This window comes from Rana temporaria, chromosome 1, assembly GCF_905171775.1.
Source record: "Rana temporaria chromosome 1, aRanTem1.1, whole genome shotgun sequence".
NCBI lineage: Eukaryota > Metazoa > Chordata > Amphibia > Anura > Ranidae > Rana > Rana temporaria.
The window spans coordinates 124,472,579-124,491,456 of NC_053489.1; the positions used below are offsets into that span (position 1 = coordinate 124,472,579).

At 45.6% G+C, this 18,878-nt stretch overlaps 2 protein-coding genes across 3 annotated transcripts in view; one reads left to right on the top strand and one right to left on the bottom strand.

Moving 5' to 3' along the window:
• FAM81B (family with sequence similarity 81 member B) overlaps positions 1-5,630 on the top strand; it is a 73,722-nt gene extending 68,092 nt beyond the window's left edge. Inside the window, exons 8-10 of the mRNA XM_040342296.1 lie at positions 2,596-2,791; positions 4,402-4,567; positions 5,215-5,630. Of these exons, the coding sequence (XP_040198230.1) occupies positions 2,596-2,791; positions 4,402-4,535 (330 nt within the window). The 3' untranslated portion in view covers positions 4,536-4,567; positions 5,215-5,630. The remainder of the gene's footprint in view (positions 1-2,595; positions 2,792-4,401; positions 4,568-5,214) is intronic.
• An 8,044-nt stretch (positions 5,631-13,674) lies between these two features.
• Positions 13,675-18,878, bottom strand: part of TTC37 (tetratricopeptide repeat domain 37) — a 215,156-nt gene continuing 209,952 nt past the window's right edge. For both annotated transcript variants that reach the window (XM_040342350.1, XM_040342341.1), the window contains exons 41-42: positions 16,364-16,487; positions 13,675-13,808 (exon numbers count right to left, since the gene is read on the bottom strand). In XM_040342350.1, coding sequence (XP_040198284.1) covers positions 13,731-13,808; positions 16,364-16,487 — 202 coding nt within the window. In that variant the 3' untranslated portion in view covers positions 13,675-13,730. The remainder of the gene's footprint in view (positions 13,809-16,363; positions 16,488-18,878) is intronic.

Below are 18,878 nucleotides of genomic sequence, written 5' to 3' on the forward strand. Positions count from 1 at the left end.
CTTAAGGCCTTAGTTTTCACAGAGGAGAGGGAGAAACTGATGTTCCTCCTTTTTCTTTGTGCGCTGCCAATCCGACCAGATGGAATAGGAGAGCCTGGGAGAACAGGGGAGGGCTGTGGCTGAACGCAGCAGGGATAGCGCTGCCATTGTCCATTAGCAAAGGTGCTGAAAAGGAGATCCTGCCTATGCTCGGGAGGAGGAAAGAAGAGCCCCCCAGACCCTGGTAAGTGCCTTGCTGCCCAGCCACTCATCAGCGCCCCCTTCATATGGCGCCCATGGCACTTTCCATGGCTGCCATACCCTAGATACGCCACTGAGGTAGGGTATAGGCGAGACACGGGAAGGGAAGGTGCAGTACAGGTGAGACATGGAAGAGAGAGGTTGGGTATAGGCAAGACACGGGAGGGGAAGGTGCAGTACAGGGGAGACATGGGCAGGAGAGGTGTAGTATAGGGAAGTTACAGGAGAGAGAGGTGCAGTCCAGGCAGGACACAAGTGGGAGAGGACAGGTGCAGTAAATGGGGACACAGGAGAGAGGGGGACAACTCAAATTCAAAAAACATTCTTAACGCTACACCCAGGGTGAAATCTTCCATCCAACTTCTTTCTACAATGCCCATCAAGGGTGCAGCCCTCATCCAACCATTCGTCTGAACACACTGCAAAACACACACAGGAGGGTGCAACCACCTTGTGCATTACCATTAATAATTTTTATTGAAACCACATAAGCAAATAGATACTCACATACGAACAAAAGTTAGTAAGCCAAACAAATCTGCTCCAGCTGGGGCGCAATGGCAGAAAGTCCTGGAGACAAATAGCTGGACTGCCAACTATTTGTCTCCAGGACCTACAGTCATTGCGTTCAAGCTGGAGCAGATTTGTCTGGCTTACTAACTTTTGTTCGCATGTGAGTATCCATTTGCTTATGTGGATTCAATAAAAATCATTAATGGTAATGCACGAGGTGGTTGCGCCCTCCTGTGTGTTTGTTGCAGTAAAGGGGCACACAGGAGGGAGAGGAAGGAAAGGACAGATGACGCACAGGGGGAAACACAGGAAATAGAGGGACAGTAGAGGGAAGCAGAAATAGGTGGAGAGGTGCGCAACAGCGGAGACAAAGAGTGAGAAGAGCACTATGTGGGAGACATAGAAGGGAGAAGTATAGGGGAGCCACAGGAGGAAGACAACGGGTATAGTACAGGAGAGACACGGGAGGGGTAGGTGCAGTAGAGAAGCAGGAAAGGGTGGAGAGGGGTAACATGCGTATGAGAGGTGCAGTAGAGGGGTAACATGGCTATGAAAGGTGCACTAGAGGGGTAACATGGGTATGAGAGGTGCAGTAGAGGGGTAACATGGGTACGAGATGTGCAGTAGAGGGGTAACATGGGTACGAGAGGTGCAGTAGAGGGGTAACATGGGTACGAGAGGTGCAGTAGAGGGGTAACATGGGTACGAGAGGTGCAGTAGAGGGGTAACATGGGTATGAGAGGTGCAGTAGAGGAGTAACATGGGTATGAGAGGTGCAGTAGAGGGGTAACATGGGTATGAGAGGTGCAGTAGAGGGGTAACATGGGTACGAGAGGTGCAGTAGAGGAGTAACATGGGTACGAGAGGTGCAGTAGAGGGGTAACATGGGTATGAGAGGTGCAGTAGAGGGGTAACATGGGTACGAGAGGTGCAGTAGAGGAGTAACATGGGTACGAGAGGTGCAGTAGAGGGGTAACATGGGTACGAGAGGTGCAGTAGAGGAGTAACATGGGTACGAGAGGTGCAGTAGAGGGGTAACATGGGTACGAGAGGTGCAGTAGAGGGGTAACATGGGTATGAGAGGTGCAGTAGAGGAGTAACATGGGTATGAGAGGTGCAGTAGAGGGGTAACATGGGTATGAGAGGTGCAGTAGAGGGGTAACATGGGTATGAGAGGTGCAGTAGAGGGGTAACATGGGTATGAGAGGTGCAGTAGAGGGGTAACATGGGTATGAGGGGTGCAGTAGAGGGGAAATATGGGTATGAGAGGTGCAGTAGAGGGGTATCATGGGTATGAAAGGTGCAGTAGAGGGGTAACATGGGTATGAGAGGTGCAGTAGAGGGGTAACATGGGTATGAGAGGTGCAGTAGAGGGGTAACATGGGTATGAGAGGTGCAGTAGAGGGGTAACATGGGTATGAGAGGTGCAGTAGAGGGGTAACATGGGTATGAGAGGTGCAGTAGAGGGGTAACATGGGTATGAGAGGTGCAATAGGAAGAGGAGAAGTGCAGTTCAGAGAAGCAGAAAGGGATGGATAGGTGAAAAACAGGCAAGACACGGGAGAGAAAGGTACAGTGTGTGCGTGTGTGTGTGTGTGTGTGTGTGTGTGTGTGGGGGGGGGGGGGGGGGCAGTATAGTGAAAAGTTAGCCAAAGTAGGCGGGTCCTTCTGTGAAAAGGCCATTTGTTTGTTTCTCCCCCAGACACAAATTTCCCAGCCCTTCCTTGTATTAGCACAAGTGGATTTAGCTATTGAACACCATGGCAATGTTGCGCCATCAACTGAATATACAGTACATGACTTCTGAGTGTAATGTCTGTCTAACAAGAATGTGTTTGACAGGACGCAATAGAGAAGAGACTACAGGAAAATATGCATCACTTGACTTTGAAAATAGACAACACTGACTATGTCCAAAGACTGGAGGCAAAGCTCAGCAAACTCAAGCATGCCGAGGAGAAAATGGCCGCCAGAGTCATAAGAAGTGAAAGTGAAATGTGGGACGAGATAGAGAACATGAAAAGTGAATACAGAGCAGGCAAGTTCTCCCTCCTACCTTTGCAGTTCTCGCATTTCATAAGCGACTTATTCAGACATTATAATGGCCAGAAAAGTAATTAACATGTGGGAATAACCGGCATTCATTTGTAGTAGTGTGTGGGAAGTGGCATAAAAATGTTCCTTTTAATTACATTGTTGTCAGAGGAGCAGAGAAGTGTTCTTCAGAGCTTATGTTTGAACTTCTCTATATTCCAAACTAAAAGTATTTTAAATATCATGAGCTACCTAGTCAGTTTTTACACAGTAATTTTAAAAGAACCATGACAAAAAATGAAAGGTATACTGAGCTGTCACCACACACAAAGCCCAAATCTTTTTGGTTTTGGATAGAGTGGGAATGCTTAGAACCTTAGGTTTATTTCTGTGTTCCTGACCTGTAGGTGTCCCCATTACTTCCTGTCCTGGTAACACCCTGTCATTTCCTAATACCAGAGTGTCACCAGGGCAGAATGCAACAGTAAATCTCTCCAGTGACCAATCATGCAGCAGTAACTGCAAGAATCAGAGCTTTACCAATCAGAACATTCTGCAGGAAGGGTTGGAGGGGGGGGGGGGGGGAGGGGCTCTGCCAAAAATGACATGTCACATTAAAGTTGAGAAGCAGGGGGGGGTCAGATTAAAGAATAAAGTTGAGAAGCGGGGGGAGGGGGTGTTCTGCTGTCGGAAATTACATCTTAGGCCCCGTACACACGACCGAACATGTCTGCTGAAACTGGTCCGCGGACCAGTTTCAGCAGACATGTTCGGTCGTGTGTAGGCCCGAGCGGACAGGATTCGCCATGTATCGTCGCCATGTATCGAGTACGCGCGGATTTCTGTATGATGGTGAGTACAGCCATCATACAGAAATCCCCGGGCAGACATGTACGATGAAACCGGTCCGGTGGACCGTTTTCATCGTACATGTTTGCCCGTCTGTACAAGGCCTTACATTGAAGTGAGAAGTGGGGGGTGCTGACTTCTTACCTCTTCTCCCATGCAGTGAGCGAGTTGAGAAGCAGGGTGAGGGGCCAAAAATGACTTCTCACAAGGCGGGGGCCTCTAGTAATTTGGGGGGCCCTCCGCAGCTTTGCAGGGCCCTAAGCCACTTGTACAGTGAGCCTATAGGGCGGATCAGTCCTGTTCATACCTACAGTGGTTTGTCCGCCTCTCCACAGGAAAGAGTCTCTGTACGTTGGTCAATTAATACATATTTAACATTTCTAGGTTTGTTATGTATTCTGTTTGGACATGCTCATTATCCATTGCTGAGGACATGCAGCTTTAATGGTTGTAGTGTAACAAGCACTAATTATTTTCCAGTAATTAAATACCTTATTCCAATAAAATAACTCTGGCTTAGCACAATAGTTATTTTTAAGGAGGTGTATTAGAATGCAAGTTGCTGAGTCTTGTAGTATTGTGGAAGTCAGCAGCAGAAACCAGTGAGAGTGGCTGGGGAGCCAGTACAAAAGCACATGTAGCAGTTTTATATTACTCTCTAAAGAGCTGACTTTTAATTAGTGGAGAGAAACTGTAATTTAAAAATTATGAGTCCCGTACTTAGGACACCGAGGTTTATACATGTAATATGCTTTTTGCCAATAGGATTTCAAGCTATACGAGAATCTCTGAATTCCCTTCAACAAATCCAAGAGACCAAAGTGAAACTGGAAAGCAGGAAAGTCCACAAAGACATCAAGAAAATTCAACGCAAGATTGTAGAATTGAAAGACATTTGAAATGATTATGATGTAGCGGGCTTACTATAATATACCGTATTTATTCGAGTATAACGCGCACCCGTGTATAACGCGCACCCCTAATTTTCAATTAAAAATCGGTATAAAATCATTGTAATTGCCAAAAATCATTTATGTCCAGCCATGCCCCCTGTATGTCCAGCCGTGCCCCCTGTATGTCCAGCCGTGCCCCCGTATGTCCAGCCGTGCCCCCTGTATGTCCAGCCGTGCCCCCTGTATAACCAGCCGTGCCCCCTGTATGTCCAGCCGTGCCCCCTGTATGTGTCCAGCCGTGCCCCCTGTATGTGTCCAGCCGTGCCCCCTTACCTTTAATCACGCGGCGCGCGGGAACATTACAGACAGCGTTCGTTTGAACAGCTGTTTTCCCTGCCACGCATAGTCACTCCCCCTCGTTCGCGATTGGACAGATCCGTCCAAGGGGGAGTGTCTACGCGCGGCAGGGAAAACAGCTATTCAAACGAAAGCTGTCTAATGTTCCCCCGCGCCGCGTGATTAACGTTGTAGCGGCGTTTGTGGCTTCGGTGGCGGCGGCGGTAGCAGCGGCGTGTGCGGCGGCGGTAGCGGCGGGGGGGAAAAAGTCCTCGAGTATAACACGCACCCAAACTTTGAACTTTTTTTTGGGTATAAAATTTTGCGCGTTATACTCGAATAAATACGGTAATATCAATGATGTTTGCCGTGTATTAGGAATCGGATACATGAGAGTTAAAAAAAAGATACATAAAGATGGGCTTCATGGACAACGTATTTTATCCCCAGCGTGTTATTATGAAGTACTTCACCTTATGCAACAGATGCTCATTTCATGTCAGTTGTTCATTACATAAGGTTTTAATCAACGAGGTGCCATGTTTTCTATCTTCTTTAGTAATAAAACACAATCTTATCTTGATTGCTCACACAGATGCTGCTGGTCAGTAATTCTCATACATCCAGCAATTAGCTTCCCTATATAATTCACACAGGAAGATTTTGGACCAATTCCTGATGAGCAGGAAGAGGGGTTCTGATACCTGAATGTGTTGCCTGTTTGTTTTTTTACTGTAAACCAATAAACGTATTTGTACTCTTTTATCCTTTGGTCAGGTAATCCTTCTATTGGTGCATTTTTTTTGTAGAAGTCCAATGTGGAACAGTAAGCCAAAGGCTTCCAGCAAGCTAAAATCTACAGCTAAAGATATCTGGTCAATGCAATCAACAACTGGAGGTCAATGTTCGCATCGGTCATATGTAAACTTAAAGTGGTACATAAGGCAAAATCAAAAATGACATATGACGCAGTCTGACAGAAGCTTTAAACAAAACAGTCTTTGTTTTTCTGAGTCCCCCCTGAAATTTACCTACTGTCAGTTTTCAAATTCCTTGAGGCTGGGTTCACACTACTTTCATCCTACTTTGCTCTGTGTTCAATGTTTCCCTATGAGAGCGTCTTGTAGCGTCCTACACAAGTCGGTCCGACTTTGAAAATGCTCCCTGTACTACTTTTGGTCCTACATTGATCCTACTTCAGGCCCATTGAATATCATTGAAGTCGGACCAAAGTAGTATCCTGTTCATGAAAGTAGGATGGATGTAGGACCAATGTAGGATAAATGTAGGACCAATGTAGCAGAGCAAAGTAGGATGAAAGTAGTGTAATAGTGTGAACCCAGCCTTAACCACTTAAAGACCACCCCACGCACATGTACTGTAGCAGGGTGGCCCTCCTGTGCGAAATCACAAACCTGTAAGTGATTGTGTGCACAGGGTCTGTGCGATTGGACACAGTGGGAGCCAATCAGTGGGTCCAGCGGACACAATGTCAGCCAGGACACGCCGATCATAGACAGGAGAGGCAGAATGACGGTCTGCCTCGCTTACATAGCCAGACCGTCCATCTGCCTCTCCTGTCAATGATCGGCGGTCAGAGAAGTAGATGGAGATCTTGTGTTTCTGCTAAGCAGGGACACGGATCTCTGTCTTCCGTCAGTTAGAAAGCATTCTCTAGGAGCACACTTAACCCTTTGATCGCCCTGATGTTAACCCCTTGCCTGCCAGCGTCATTCGTACAGTGACAATGCATTTTTTTTTTTTTTTAGCATTAAACCCCTTTCACACTAAGGCGCTTTTCAGGGGTTTTATGAATAGACAAGTTTTTGTCTGGTATGTAGCGTGGCCCGTTTGAATGCCTTTTTTAACAATTTGTGCGAGTAACCCCTCTGCAGAAGTCTGTCTCGTAAGTTGTCTGCCTCTATCAAAAAGGTGTCATCGTTGGTACAATATCTATTTTTTTGGGGCTTTTTTTTTTTGTTCATAGTGCAAAAAATAAAAAGCGCAAAGGCTATCAAATGCCACCAAAAGAAAGCTAAATGTTTTGGGAAAAAAGGACATAAATTGTATTTGGGTACAGTGTCGCACGTCAGCGCAAGTAGCACAGTGCAGTATCACAAAAAATGGCCTGGTCCATGAAGAGGGTAAACCTTCCGGGGCTGAAGTGGGCAATGGACAAAGGTGGGCAACAAAAGTGGCAGTTAGAGAGCTAGGACAAACCATTTAAAACTGACAGGGGCGCTTACAATTGTGAGCTCTATTAACGAAGCCAAAAAGAAAACAAAAAAAATGTTTTTACTGATTAACGAGTTAAGCTTTAATTGGTTAGTTACTTATGCAAAGCCCAGCTAAAACCACTAGTTCCTCTACACTACCATCTCCAGACAGTCCAAGGGTGTCTCCTTTGGATAGAGGAGCTATCCTAAGAAAGGATGGTGTTACTGGCCAAATCACCAGGTGCAAAAAAAGTAAAACATGCAGGCACAACATCATTGCATTGGTAAGCTCCAATATAGTACATTTTTGTTTTTGAGTTTAGATACTTTAAAGTTTTTTTATCAAGTCAGCCATGGTCTTGCATAAGAGAGCTACAGCCATAACCGGGTGCAACTACCAAATAGAACATGGCCATAAAACGCCTCTAGTCTATTATCAGTGTCATCATTAAATGAAGGGATATTCTCAAAAAGTGTTATTTTAAGGTGAGAGATGGCAATATCCACACATGGAACTGACCACTAAGGGCCCTTTCACACTGGTGCGTTTTTGCCGCGTTTTCGCTGTAAAAAATAGCGCTATTAAAATGCTCCCCATGCCCCCTCCATTGAAATGAATTAAAACCGCTGTAAAAACGCGGCGTTAAAATCGCAGTAAAACACCACGATTTTACCGCGTTTTTAATTCATTTCAATGGAGAGGGGCATGGGGAGCGTTTTAATAGCGCTATTTTTACCGCGAAAACGCGGCAAAAACGCACCAGTGTGAAAGGGCCCTTAGAGATATGCTGCTCAGAAAAAGGCTACAGTGCAACAAGCATTTAGGAGGTAATTCCAACATTCATACAGAAGCAACTCAAAGAGAGGCTATGAAGGGAAGGTTTTGGATTTGGACCCAAGACCAGAAGCAGTATTGATAACAGGCTGATCTTGCAGTTTTAGCTGTGGCACACTGCATCAATCATGGGACAAAATGGTCTCAAAGCATAAGACTGCCACTCCTCAGGGGAAAGCTCATCAGTCAGGGAATTGAGAAGTGTAGAAGTGTTAAACGTTTATTTTTTTTTATTAATTAACAAAATGGCTATTTGGTATGACAACCATTTGCCTTCAAATCAGCATCAGTTCTTCCAGGTACACTTGCACTCAGTTTTTGAAGGAACTCAGCAGGTAGGTTGTTCCAAACATCTTGGAGAATTAACCACAAATATTCTATGGATGTCGGCTGCCTCAAATCCTTCTGCCTCTTCATGTAATCCTAGACAGACTCCATGATGTTGGAATCAGGGTTATGTGGGGCCAAACCACCACTTCCATGACGGCTTGGTCTTCTTTATACTGAAGATAGCTCTTAATAACATTGGCTAAATGTTTAGGGTTGTTTACCTGCTGCAAAATAAATTTGTGTCCAATCACACGACTCCCTGATGGTATGGCATGATGGCTAACTATGCCCCATTCTTGAATGAGGATCTTGACAGAATCTTCACTTTGACACATAAGTCGTGAATCTCGGTAGCCATACAAGAAAAAAAAAAAAAAAGTACCAAATTTCCACAGGCTGGTACCAGTACCCACAGAATTTTACCCTCCGTCTCGCCATTGTGTTGGAGATGTATGGGATGTCATGGCACCATGGTACATATGTGGTGGCTATGCCCCCACAGTTTACAATTTTTGGTCCCACATTTTTCAAATCTATGGTTAAGTCATGGACTCCCATACCGCCTATTCCTGAACATTTTCATGCCCTATTTCATTTCATCAGCTAAGAAGGGTTTTCTTAGCTTTTTTTTAATTTCTACTAGAAATGTGATCGTCAGACATTGGCTCCTACAATTGCCAAGTGGTTTACTGAACTCTTCTGCCTACAGTGCTAATCTGGTGGCACAATACCATAATAAATAATCCTTTTATATAGCTACATGGTCTGTCTGGATAGTCTTTTCGGACCCATTTCAAATCCATCTTTCTATAGCCATAAGCACTACACACACTACTGTACCTATTACCACCAGACACCCAACTCCCCCATCCATACCCCTCTTCTCTGATCTCTTTTTGTTCTGCTAACTTTCTTTCCTTTATTGATTACTCTCTCTTACCTGTCATCAGGATCAGGTGAGCGATGGAGAGAGCTAGTTCTATGCGACAAGTGCTCCTATTTTTAAAATGTACATTATTGCACATTCACATCAGTCCCTGCCCTCGAGGACCTTATAATCAAAAGGTCCCTATCTCACATGCATGCATACACATACTGGGGCCAATTTTAGACATGATCCAATGAACTTACTAGCATGCAAGCACAAGGAGAACAAGCAAACTCCATGCAGATTGTGTCCCGACTGGCCTCTGAACTAGGGAAGGACTGTGGTGCGGCAAGGCAGAGTCCTAACACCAAGCCACTGTGCAGTGCTGAAAACAGACACAAAATAATAAAATGAGAGAGAACTCCCTATGTTTATAGAGTATACCAGCATGGGAACCCCTGAAAATTAAATGGTACAAGCTATCCCCATATCATCATCACTTCACAAGGGGAGAAGATTTAGTTCTACAGACTTTATAGATGACTTTGAAGGAAATAGAAAAATAGCACACTCTTTAAATAGTCACAAGTGGTACTTCATTTTTTACGTGGTGGTGTGTTTGGAAATAAAAGAGAAATGCAAAGCTGATGAAATAGTAGTTTATTAATGATAATCTAAGAAATTACAGACTGATTGCTGGCCCAATTAAGTTATTAAATAAAGCAGATCCCAAAGGGACTCATAACTGTATTCATAATGGCATCTTTGATTAGAAGTGATGCCCCAGTACAAGCGTATAAATCATTTCATCATTGTACCCACAGATAACATTATATGATTTCATTTAGCATGAAATTCTAGCAATGGGTATAAAAAGGTATGCGTTTTATTCAAATATCTACAAATCCTAAAGCTGAACTCCAGGCAAGCAGCTAAAATGCACAGCTTAACCACTTCCGCCCCGGAAAGATTTACCCCCTTCATGAACAGGCCATTGTTTGCGATACGGCACTGCGTTGCTTTAACTGACAATTGCGCAATCTTGCAATGCTGCACCCAAACAAAATTGATGTCCGTTTTTCCCCACAAATAGTGCCTTCTTTTGCTGGTATTTGATCACCTCTGCGTTTTTTATTTTTTAGGCTATAAACAAAAAAAGAATCACAATTAAAAAAAAAAAAAAGTTTTACTTTCTGCGATAAAACATTTCCAAAAAAAAAAGTAATAAAAAACTATTTTTTCATCAATTTAAAGCGGATGTTCCGCCAAAAAAAATATTAAAAGCCAGCAGCTACAAATACTGCAGCTGCTGACTTTTAATATTAGGACACTTACCTGTCCTGGAGTCCAGCGGCGTCCGCAGCAGATGACAAGCGATCGCTCGTCACCCTGCTGCTCCCCCCTCCATCCACGCTGAGGGAACCAGGAAGTGAAGCGCTGCGGCTTCACTGCCCGGTTCCCTACGGCGCATGCGCAAGTCGCGCCGCGCCCGCCGATTGGCTCCCGCTGTGTGCTGGGAGCCAAGTGTTCCCAGCACACAACGGGGAGGCGACGAGATGTGACGCAATGCCCGTCTTTTGCCCGTGAATGCCGGGCCGGAAGTGGGTGCAAATACCTGTCTTTAGACAGGTATCTGCACCCCCCTCCCCCCTGAAAGGTGTCAAATATAACACCGGAGGGGGGGAGGGTTCCGATCAGCGGGACTTCACTTTAGGGTGGAGAACCGCTTTAAGCCAATTTGTATTCTGCTACATATTACAAACTTTTTAATCACATGAGTATGTAGTCCTGCGACTCTTTGGTGCCTCTTCCAAGAATTAAAGTGGTTCTAAAGGCTGAAGGTTTCAGCCTCTGCATTAAGGTAAAAAACCTTCAGTGTACTATGCCCCCCCCCCCTATACTTACCTGATCTTGATCCAGTGACATGCACGAAAGCAGCGGCTCTCGTTCTTCATTGGCTCAAAGACAACAGCGGGAGACATGGACTCCTGCTGCTGACAACTAGTCAGTGAGGAGGGAGCAGGGGGGACAAACAGAGCCGACTCAGGAGCAAGCCATTGCAATGGGGGCACTCAGCAGGGGGTAGGAGTTGATAGGGCCAGTGGGGGACCCGAGATGAGGAGGATCGAAACTGCTCTGTGCAAAACCATTGCACAGAGCAGGTAAGTATAACATGTTATTTAAAAAGAAAATACAAAGCTTTACAATCACTTTAAGGCAGACGATCAGTCTTTTTTTTTTTCTACTGGAGGATTACCTAGAGGAGGGTGTAGATACATTTATTTGGGATGGGCCCCTGGTTGGAGATCAGCTTTAAAGTCTAGTCTCCAGACAAATGTACCTGTGCGTTCTATAAAAATATTTAAATAGGTATACAGTACAACTCGTTTTTTTCAGCACGTCGTTGTGTTTTACGTCACCGCGTTCTGACACGATCGGTTATTTAACCTATGGTGTGTACGCGTGACGGACCATCAGTCAGCTTCATCGGATAACCTTTGACAACGGTCCTTCAGACCATTGTCCTGGTTAACCTATCGTGTGTACGAGGCTTCACAGTCATACTGGAAAAAGGTTTACACTTGGAGCCAAGGACTGAATTTTTTACCTCTAAAGCCTAGTACACTGTTTTTTATTCAACCCAATGGCGCTGTACTAACAATCCAATGTTAGTGCACCGATCTCCCCTGCTGAGCTACTGTGTTCTGACAGGGGGACGGTTCCCCCGCTAGATCATTCGGATCAGCGCTGTCAACCAATAATCGGGAGTTGGTTGGCTGCTGGTTTTCCAGCATGATCGTATGACAGAAGCCAGGAAAACGGGCAGCTTCTGTCAGACCAGCTGCCATACACACGGGCCGAATGTTGGCTGGTTTTTATTGAACCAGCTAATGTACCTGGCATTCGGCCCATGTGTACTAGGCTTAACAAAGAAACTGGTGTCTACCTCCTGTTTTGTCTGGCAGAAGTATATAAATCACAAAAGTGACACGTCATTTGGCAGATAAGATAGTTCCCATACATGTATTAAAGCATTTTGCCCAAAGTTCAGCTTAAAATCTCACATAATATGTCTCATAAAAAAGATGGATGGGTAGATTCAGGTAGGGGCGCGCTAATTTGCGGCGGCGTAGCCTAGCGTGTTTACACTACGCCGCCTTAAAGGGGTGGTTCCCCCTAAAACACATTTCTAACAATAGATTCGTAAGACCCGTTACACTGCGGGTAGGCTGGCTTTTTTTTTTTTTTTTTTGTACATACTGACCTCTCGGCGTCTCGTGCCTTGGCGGTGGGCGTTCCTATTTGATTGACGTTCCTCGGACGGGCGCATACGTGACGTCACGACTTTCCGAAAGAAGCCGAACGTCGCTGCGCAGGTGCCGTATAGAGCTGACTCTATACGGCGCATGCGCAATGACGTTCGGCTTCTGTCGGAAAGTCGTGACGTCACGTATTCGCCCGTCCGAGGAACGTCAATCAAATAGGAACGCCCACCGCCAAGGCACGAGACGCCGAGATGTCGGTATGTACAAAAAAAAAAAAAAAAAAGCCAGCCTACCCGCAGTGTAACGGGTCTTACGAATCTATTGTTAGAAATGTGTTTTAGGGGGAACCACCGCTTTAAGTAAGAGAGGCAAGTACATGATTCTCAAAGCACTTGCCTCCTTACTTAGGGCGGCTTGGTGTAAATGCGGCGGGCGTAAGGGCGCCTAATTCAAATGGGTTGGAGGGGGGCATGTTTAATGGTAATGAGGCTTGACCTCACGTTTTTGACGTTTTTTTGGCTACTGCGCATGCGCCGGGCGCCTACATTTCCCAGTGCGCATTGCGGCTAAGTACGCCGTAGGGACCTATTGATTTCGACGTGGACGTAAACGACGTAACTCCCGATTTGCGGACGACTTACGCAAACGACGTAAAAAATTCGAACCTCGCGGCAAGAACGGCGGCCATACTTTAACATGGTTATTCCACCTAATAGGTGGAATAACTTTAGGCCTCCTAAGGCCTTACGGAAACGGCGTAAATCGACTGCGGCGGCCGGGCGTACGTTCGTGAATCAGCGTACAAACTCATTTACATAATCTACGCTGACCGCAATGGAAGCGCCACCTAGCGCCCATCCGAAAAATTGCAATCTAAGATAGGACGGCGCAAGCCGTCGTATCTTAGATATGTTTAAGCGTATCACTGTTTGAGCATACGCTTAAACATACGTCGGCGTAGATTCTGAGTTAGGCCGGCTTATCTACTGATAAGTCGGCCTAACTCTTACTGAATCTACCTAGGAGTCTTCTTCCTGAGAATAATTCATACATTGTACTGAACAACACAATCTAGCAATAAACAGAGGCATTGCCTAATTCATGCAAGAACTAAAAACCACATGGAGGGTATTGTACTGAGATTCTATGAATAATTGAGGCCCACAGCTTGTTTGGCCAGCATTTTGTTGCAAACATGAAAGGAAATCTATGGCTGGTACAACGCACCGGATGCTGCAGGTTGTATATTACATTACATGATGATATTTTATAAAAAAGAAAAAAAACCACACGGTTTACATTCTGGCAGGAAGTCTGTTTAATTCATGGCCGCTTACAAAAAACAGAACACTATGAACTATTGGATAGCTGCCGATGGAGATCCAGGACTCGGCTGTCTTCATGAACTTTGGCATTCTCTAAGAGCACCTGAGAGAAAAAGTGTACAGCAGAAAAGTGTCAAATTAATATCAAAGATCACACAACAGGACAAGACAGGCAATTTCTTCCTTGGGAACTAATAAAGACGTATTAATATCTGAACTAAACAGGTAAACAAAGGATATTCCGCAAATGTCAAGCAGCTTCAAAAATCAACTTTCACCATCTACAGTTATCCTGATAAAAGCCGTGAAATACTAGAAGTCACTTGAACCACATCTGCTGATATTCCTGTATTCAGCGACGTTTACATAGATTCTCTGTATGTAGGTACAGAAAAAAAAGTGTTGCTAAAGCTCAAACCTTTGGAAACAGTGGTTAGAACCCCTGTCAGCTTTTTATAACTGTATCCCTGCTGGAGAGATTCACTGTCTCCATCGGTCCTGGTGTCCCCTGTTACTGAGACTGAGTGATGGGAAATACAACATAAGGTGTCGCTGGACAGCAATAGAAACATCTTCCAATACCGATATCTGTTCCGGCCACAAGTGTCCGGCTCAGTTCACATATGTCCGGCCGCAGTTTCTGCGTGATTTTTAAAAGGAGTCCGGTGCGGTTTTGTTCACCGTTTCAGGGTACACACAAAACTCTTTAAAAATGCGATTCAATTCGCATCCATGTGAACCCACTAGTTTACACTAGTGTTAGACCTCTGAAGAGCAATCTGTGATTATTATTCAGAGGGCATTTGCCAGGGGGTAAGGAGGCGTTATGTTGGCACCTCACAGCCTGTTCTTACACCTTAAAGCCCACACAACTGCGTCACAACATATTGCATTGTATGCGGTTGCAGGGCTGTTGCGACATGGCCTTATTCTTCAATTCTTGCCATGGCCACGACGCAAAGCATTGCGGCTGGGGCAAAAGAACTTCCCCATCAGCTGCTTTTACAACTTAAAGCGGAGTTCCACACAAAAATGGAACCTCCGCTTTTCAGGACGCCCCCCCTCCGGTGTCCCATTTGGCACATTTCAGGGGGGAGAGGGGTGCAGATACCTAAGACAGGTATTTGCACCCCTCTCCCCCTGAAATGTGCCACCGGAGGGGTTCCGAAAAGCGGAGGTTCCATTTTTGTGTGGAAATCCGTTTTAAGTTGTAAAAGCAGCTGATGGGGAAGTTCATTTGCCCCAGCCGCAATGCTTTGCGTCGTGGCCATGGCAAGAATTGAAGAATAAGGCCATGTCGGGCATAGACTTCTGCATTATCTGCAGGAGTCTACGCCACGTCCGGCACCCCCCCACTGTCTCCTGGGAAATACACTGGTCCCGGGAGAGAGCAGGGATCAGTGACGACGCACTGCGCTACTAGCGCATGCGCAGTAGGGAACCAGGCAGTGAAGCCGGAAGGCTTCACTTTCTAATTCCCTCACTGAGGATGGTGGCGGCAGCATCCTGAGAGATGAGCGATTGCTCGGCCTCATCTGCTGACATCGCTGGCTTGCTGGACAGGTAAGTGACCATTTTTTAAAAGTCAGCAGCTGCAGTATTTGTAGCTGCTGGCTTTCAAAAAAAAAAATTGGGTGGACCTCCGCTTTAAGCTGTAGTGGTTGTGGGTAATCAACTCCTAAGTGCATAAGGGCACTTTCAAACTGGGGCGTCGGCGGTAAAGCGCCGCTTTACTGACGTTTTAGTGGCGCTTTTCTGCCACTAGCGGGGAGTTTTTAACCCTCGCTAGCTACTGAAAAGGGGTTAAAATTGCCCGCAAAGAGCTGTTGCCCATTGATTTCAAAGGGCAGGGGCGCTTTAGGAGCAGTGTATACACCTCTCCTTAAGCGCCTCAAAGAAGCTGCTTGGAGGACTTTTTTTAGCGTCCTGCCAGCGCACCGCTCCAGTGTGAAAGCCACATTGGAGTGACAGGAGAGGCGCTTTGCAGGTGCCATCTTTGGCGCTATAGTGTGAAAGTAGCCTAAATGCCTACAATGCAAACATTTTGATAGTGAAGGAAATGTTTGTGGATGAGCCAGAACTGATCCACTTGTACTTTCATTGCTTAGTGTGAGAGAACTACAAAGAAAGCAGGAGTGTGTGAAAATATTTGGGATAGACTCCGGTGAAAAGAATCATCTACTTACTGGCTTATGTTTTTCAGTGACCCACAGGAGCGAGATCTCCCCACTCTAATTATTGTCTCTCCTCCCCTGAACCTTCCCCTGCAGTAGCCGCTGTCTCACTCATTCTGCTGCACTGTCTTTATTGGAAAACTAAGAATCTAAGAGAAGGAAGACCCCTTATAATGGCTACAGCAAGTAGGAGTAACTGATGGCGTCAGTGGGTGATATAACCCACGATCATCCACCCGAAGCTGAAAAATATAAAAAAAATTAGGTAAATTGACCCTTTAGCAAAAAAATACCTAGCAGAAATAAATTGCATTAATAAGGTGTTAAAATGACAGAAACTATTCGCTGTCACAGTACAAGGAACAGCTGTCAGGATCTAGCATAAGCCTGTAAGAAGTCTGATCATTTCAGTGACACTGTTAATTAATGATTTCATACAAATGACATGAGGAGAACAGTCACTAAACCAAGAACAAAGGCTTACTTCAATTAGCTGATCGTCATTTTTGGCATGTAAATGTCTAAGGAGATACCAGCGGGCGACGGCAGCAATTGTCTCATTGCATCCAGAATGATAAACCACTTTCTCCAATAATTGCCGAGTTTTCCTGGTGAAGAACAAAACACAAACATACCAATTCAATGCTTTCTTCTTCCAGACGCTTAGTGATTATTCTTTCATTTAACAAAAAAAAAAAGTATAAAGAAAAAAAAAAAAGGTTAGGTTGAAGAAGAGAAGTAACCCAAGCAGAACATAATAGAAGCTGAAGCAATAAAAAAAAGAAAAAAATAAAGAAGTGTGAGCAGGGAATGGCTGCCATTTGCTCACCGAGGGGTATTCAGATCACATTGATCACAGCTGCACTCTTAGCACTTGTTAATATGAATCATAAACCTATTTGTTTAAAGGTGCAATCCAATGAAACATTAAATTCATTCTTCTAAACTCAGTTAGGGGACACAGTCTTCCTGCTGAGCGCCTCTAATTCCATCCCGCTGTTCATATTGTGCAGCTGGCTACCCTGCTAGCTTAATCTTCATCTTCTGAACAGCTCTGAAGTGGAGCCTCAAAAAGAAAAGCCAGTACAGTTTAATGTACCACCATCTCTGAAGACCTCTGCCTCCCTCTCCACAAATAATGGAGCAGAAGAGAGAGGTTTCCCAACACACAATCATGTGACCAATTCGCAAACTCACACAGAACCCCAACAAGTCCGGCTGCATTACATTTACTAAGCGTCATTCATAGGTGAAGGAAATGCGTCTTTACAAGTTCATCTTCCCAATCATATCGTTGCCAAGTCTTTTCTCTTCTCGACTTCAAAGTGGGAGTGCCCCTTTCTTTGGGTGCCAACACTGCTGTCTGGGTGATGTGGACACTTCCCAATGGCAGCCCAGCGGTGAGGACCGCTCGGGGTCCAGTAGAATGCAGTGGTTGCACATCCAAAGTTTCCAAAAGTGCCTTTTATTGCAGATGGTCAAAATACACCAAAGACAACCAGGGCCGATCCTAGAATCACAGGCGCCTGGGTGCAAAAATATGTCTGGCGCTCCCACAGGGGCGTGGTCATTTTACTAACTCCTCCCTATTACAAATGTTTCTATGGCAATGACTCAACCACAGAGATGCTCCCTTACATGATCTCTTAACAATAAACAAAATACAGGAAGAGAAGCACTTAAAGTACTTTATTGGAGCCTGGAGGGGGGCCTCTCTGAGGGCTTCTGTTAGAGAGTCTGTTAGAAAGACCCCCAGACATACTACAGACATGATACAGGAGATGGTCAGAGACTGCAGACATAGTAAAGGAGATGGTCAGAGACTACAGACTTGGTAAAGGAGATGGTCAGAGACTACAGACATAGTACAGGGAGATGGTCAGAGACACATCAGTTCTGGACGGACACACACCTATGCTCAGAACACTAGTTCTGGATTGACACAAACAAGGAGAGAAGGAGGGAGGGGAGAAGTCTGCCACTTCGGCGCCCCCACCTCTGCAGGCGCCTGGGTGCAAAGCACCCTGCCTAGGATCGGCCCTGGAGACACCAGGTGTTGGTCATGCGTTTCACACATATCTGATCTGTGCTTAATCATTGCATTTTTTTCTCAAGTTTTTACAGAGGTGGGCCGGGGCTAGCACTCCTACTTGGTTCCAATCAAGGTATTGCACACACCTGGAGCAGCAGATTCTTCTTCTTTTGAGAATGCAGTGGTGCTATGATGGCACAATGAGGGGTGGCAAGAGGCCCGGTTGCAGGATAGCCAGGCTTAATTCCTGGAAGAGGCACTGCGGAGGGTCACTCAACAGGTAGAGAGAAGTATATATTAAAAGGAAAAAAAAAATGTAGGAGGGTTTGTTTTAAATTAAAAAGTCGGACACAACTCCTATTGTGTGAGCTTTGGCAAAGCCTACGTTCTGAGGAGTATGCTAGGAATAAACGTGACTAGCCCTGTTAATGGACAGCTGTTTAGTTTGTTTGCCTTTACTGTGCGAGTGCGAGGGCTTCTACTCTTGGCCCTTACGAATAAGACCCCTTTCACACTGCCGACGCCCATAGCGTCGGCGGTAAAAACCCCCGCTAGAGGCCGAGAAAGGGTTAATACCGCCCGCAATGCCCGGCTACAGGAGCGTATTGCCGGCGGTACGGGAGCGCTGCCCATTGATTTCAATGGGCAGGAGCGCATTAGCAGCGATGAGTTCACCGTTGCTAATGCGCTCCAAAGAAGCTGCTGGCAGGACTTTTCCTGACGCCCTGCCACCGCACCGCTCCAGTGTGAAAGGCCTCAGGCTTTCACACTGGAGACAATAGAGCAGCTGTTTTAGGGCGGATTGCAGGCGCCATTCTTAATGCTATAATGCCCTCAGTGTGAAAGGGGTCTAAGAGTTACACTAAACACAACTGAACATATGGGCAAGCCTTCCTCAGCATGGCATCAGTTACCAGCATGCCATACCATTTGGAAATGCTTGCTTTTCACAGCACAGAGAATTCGG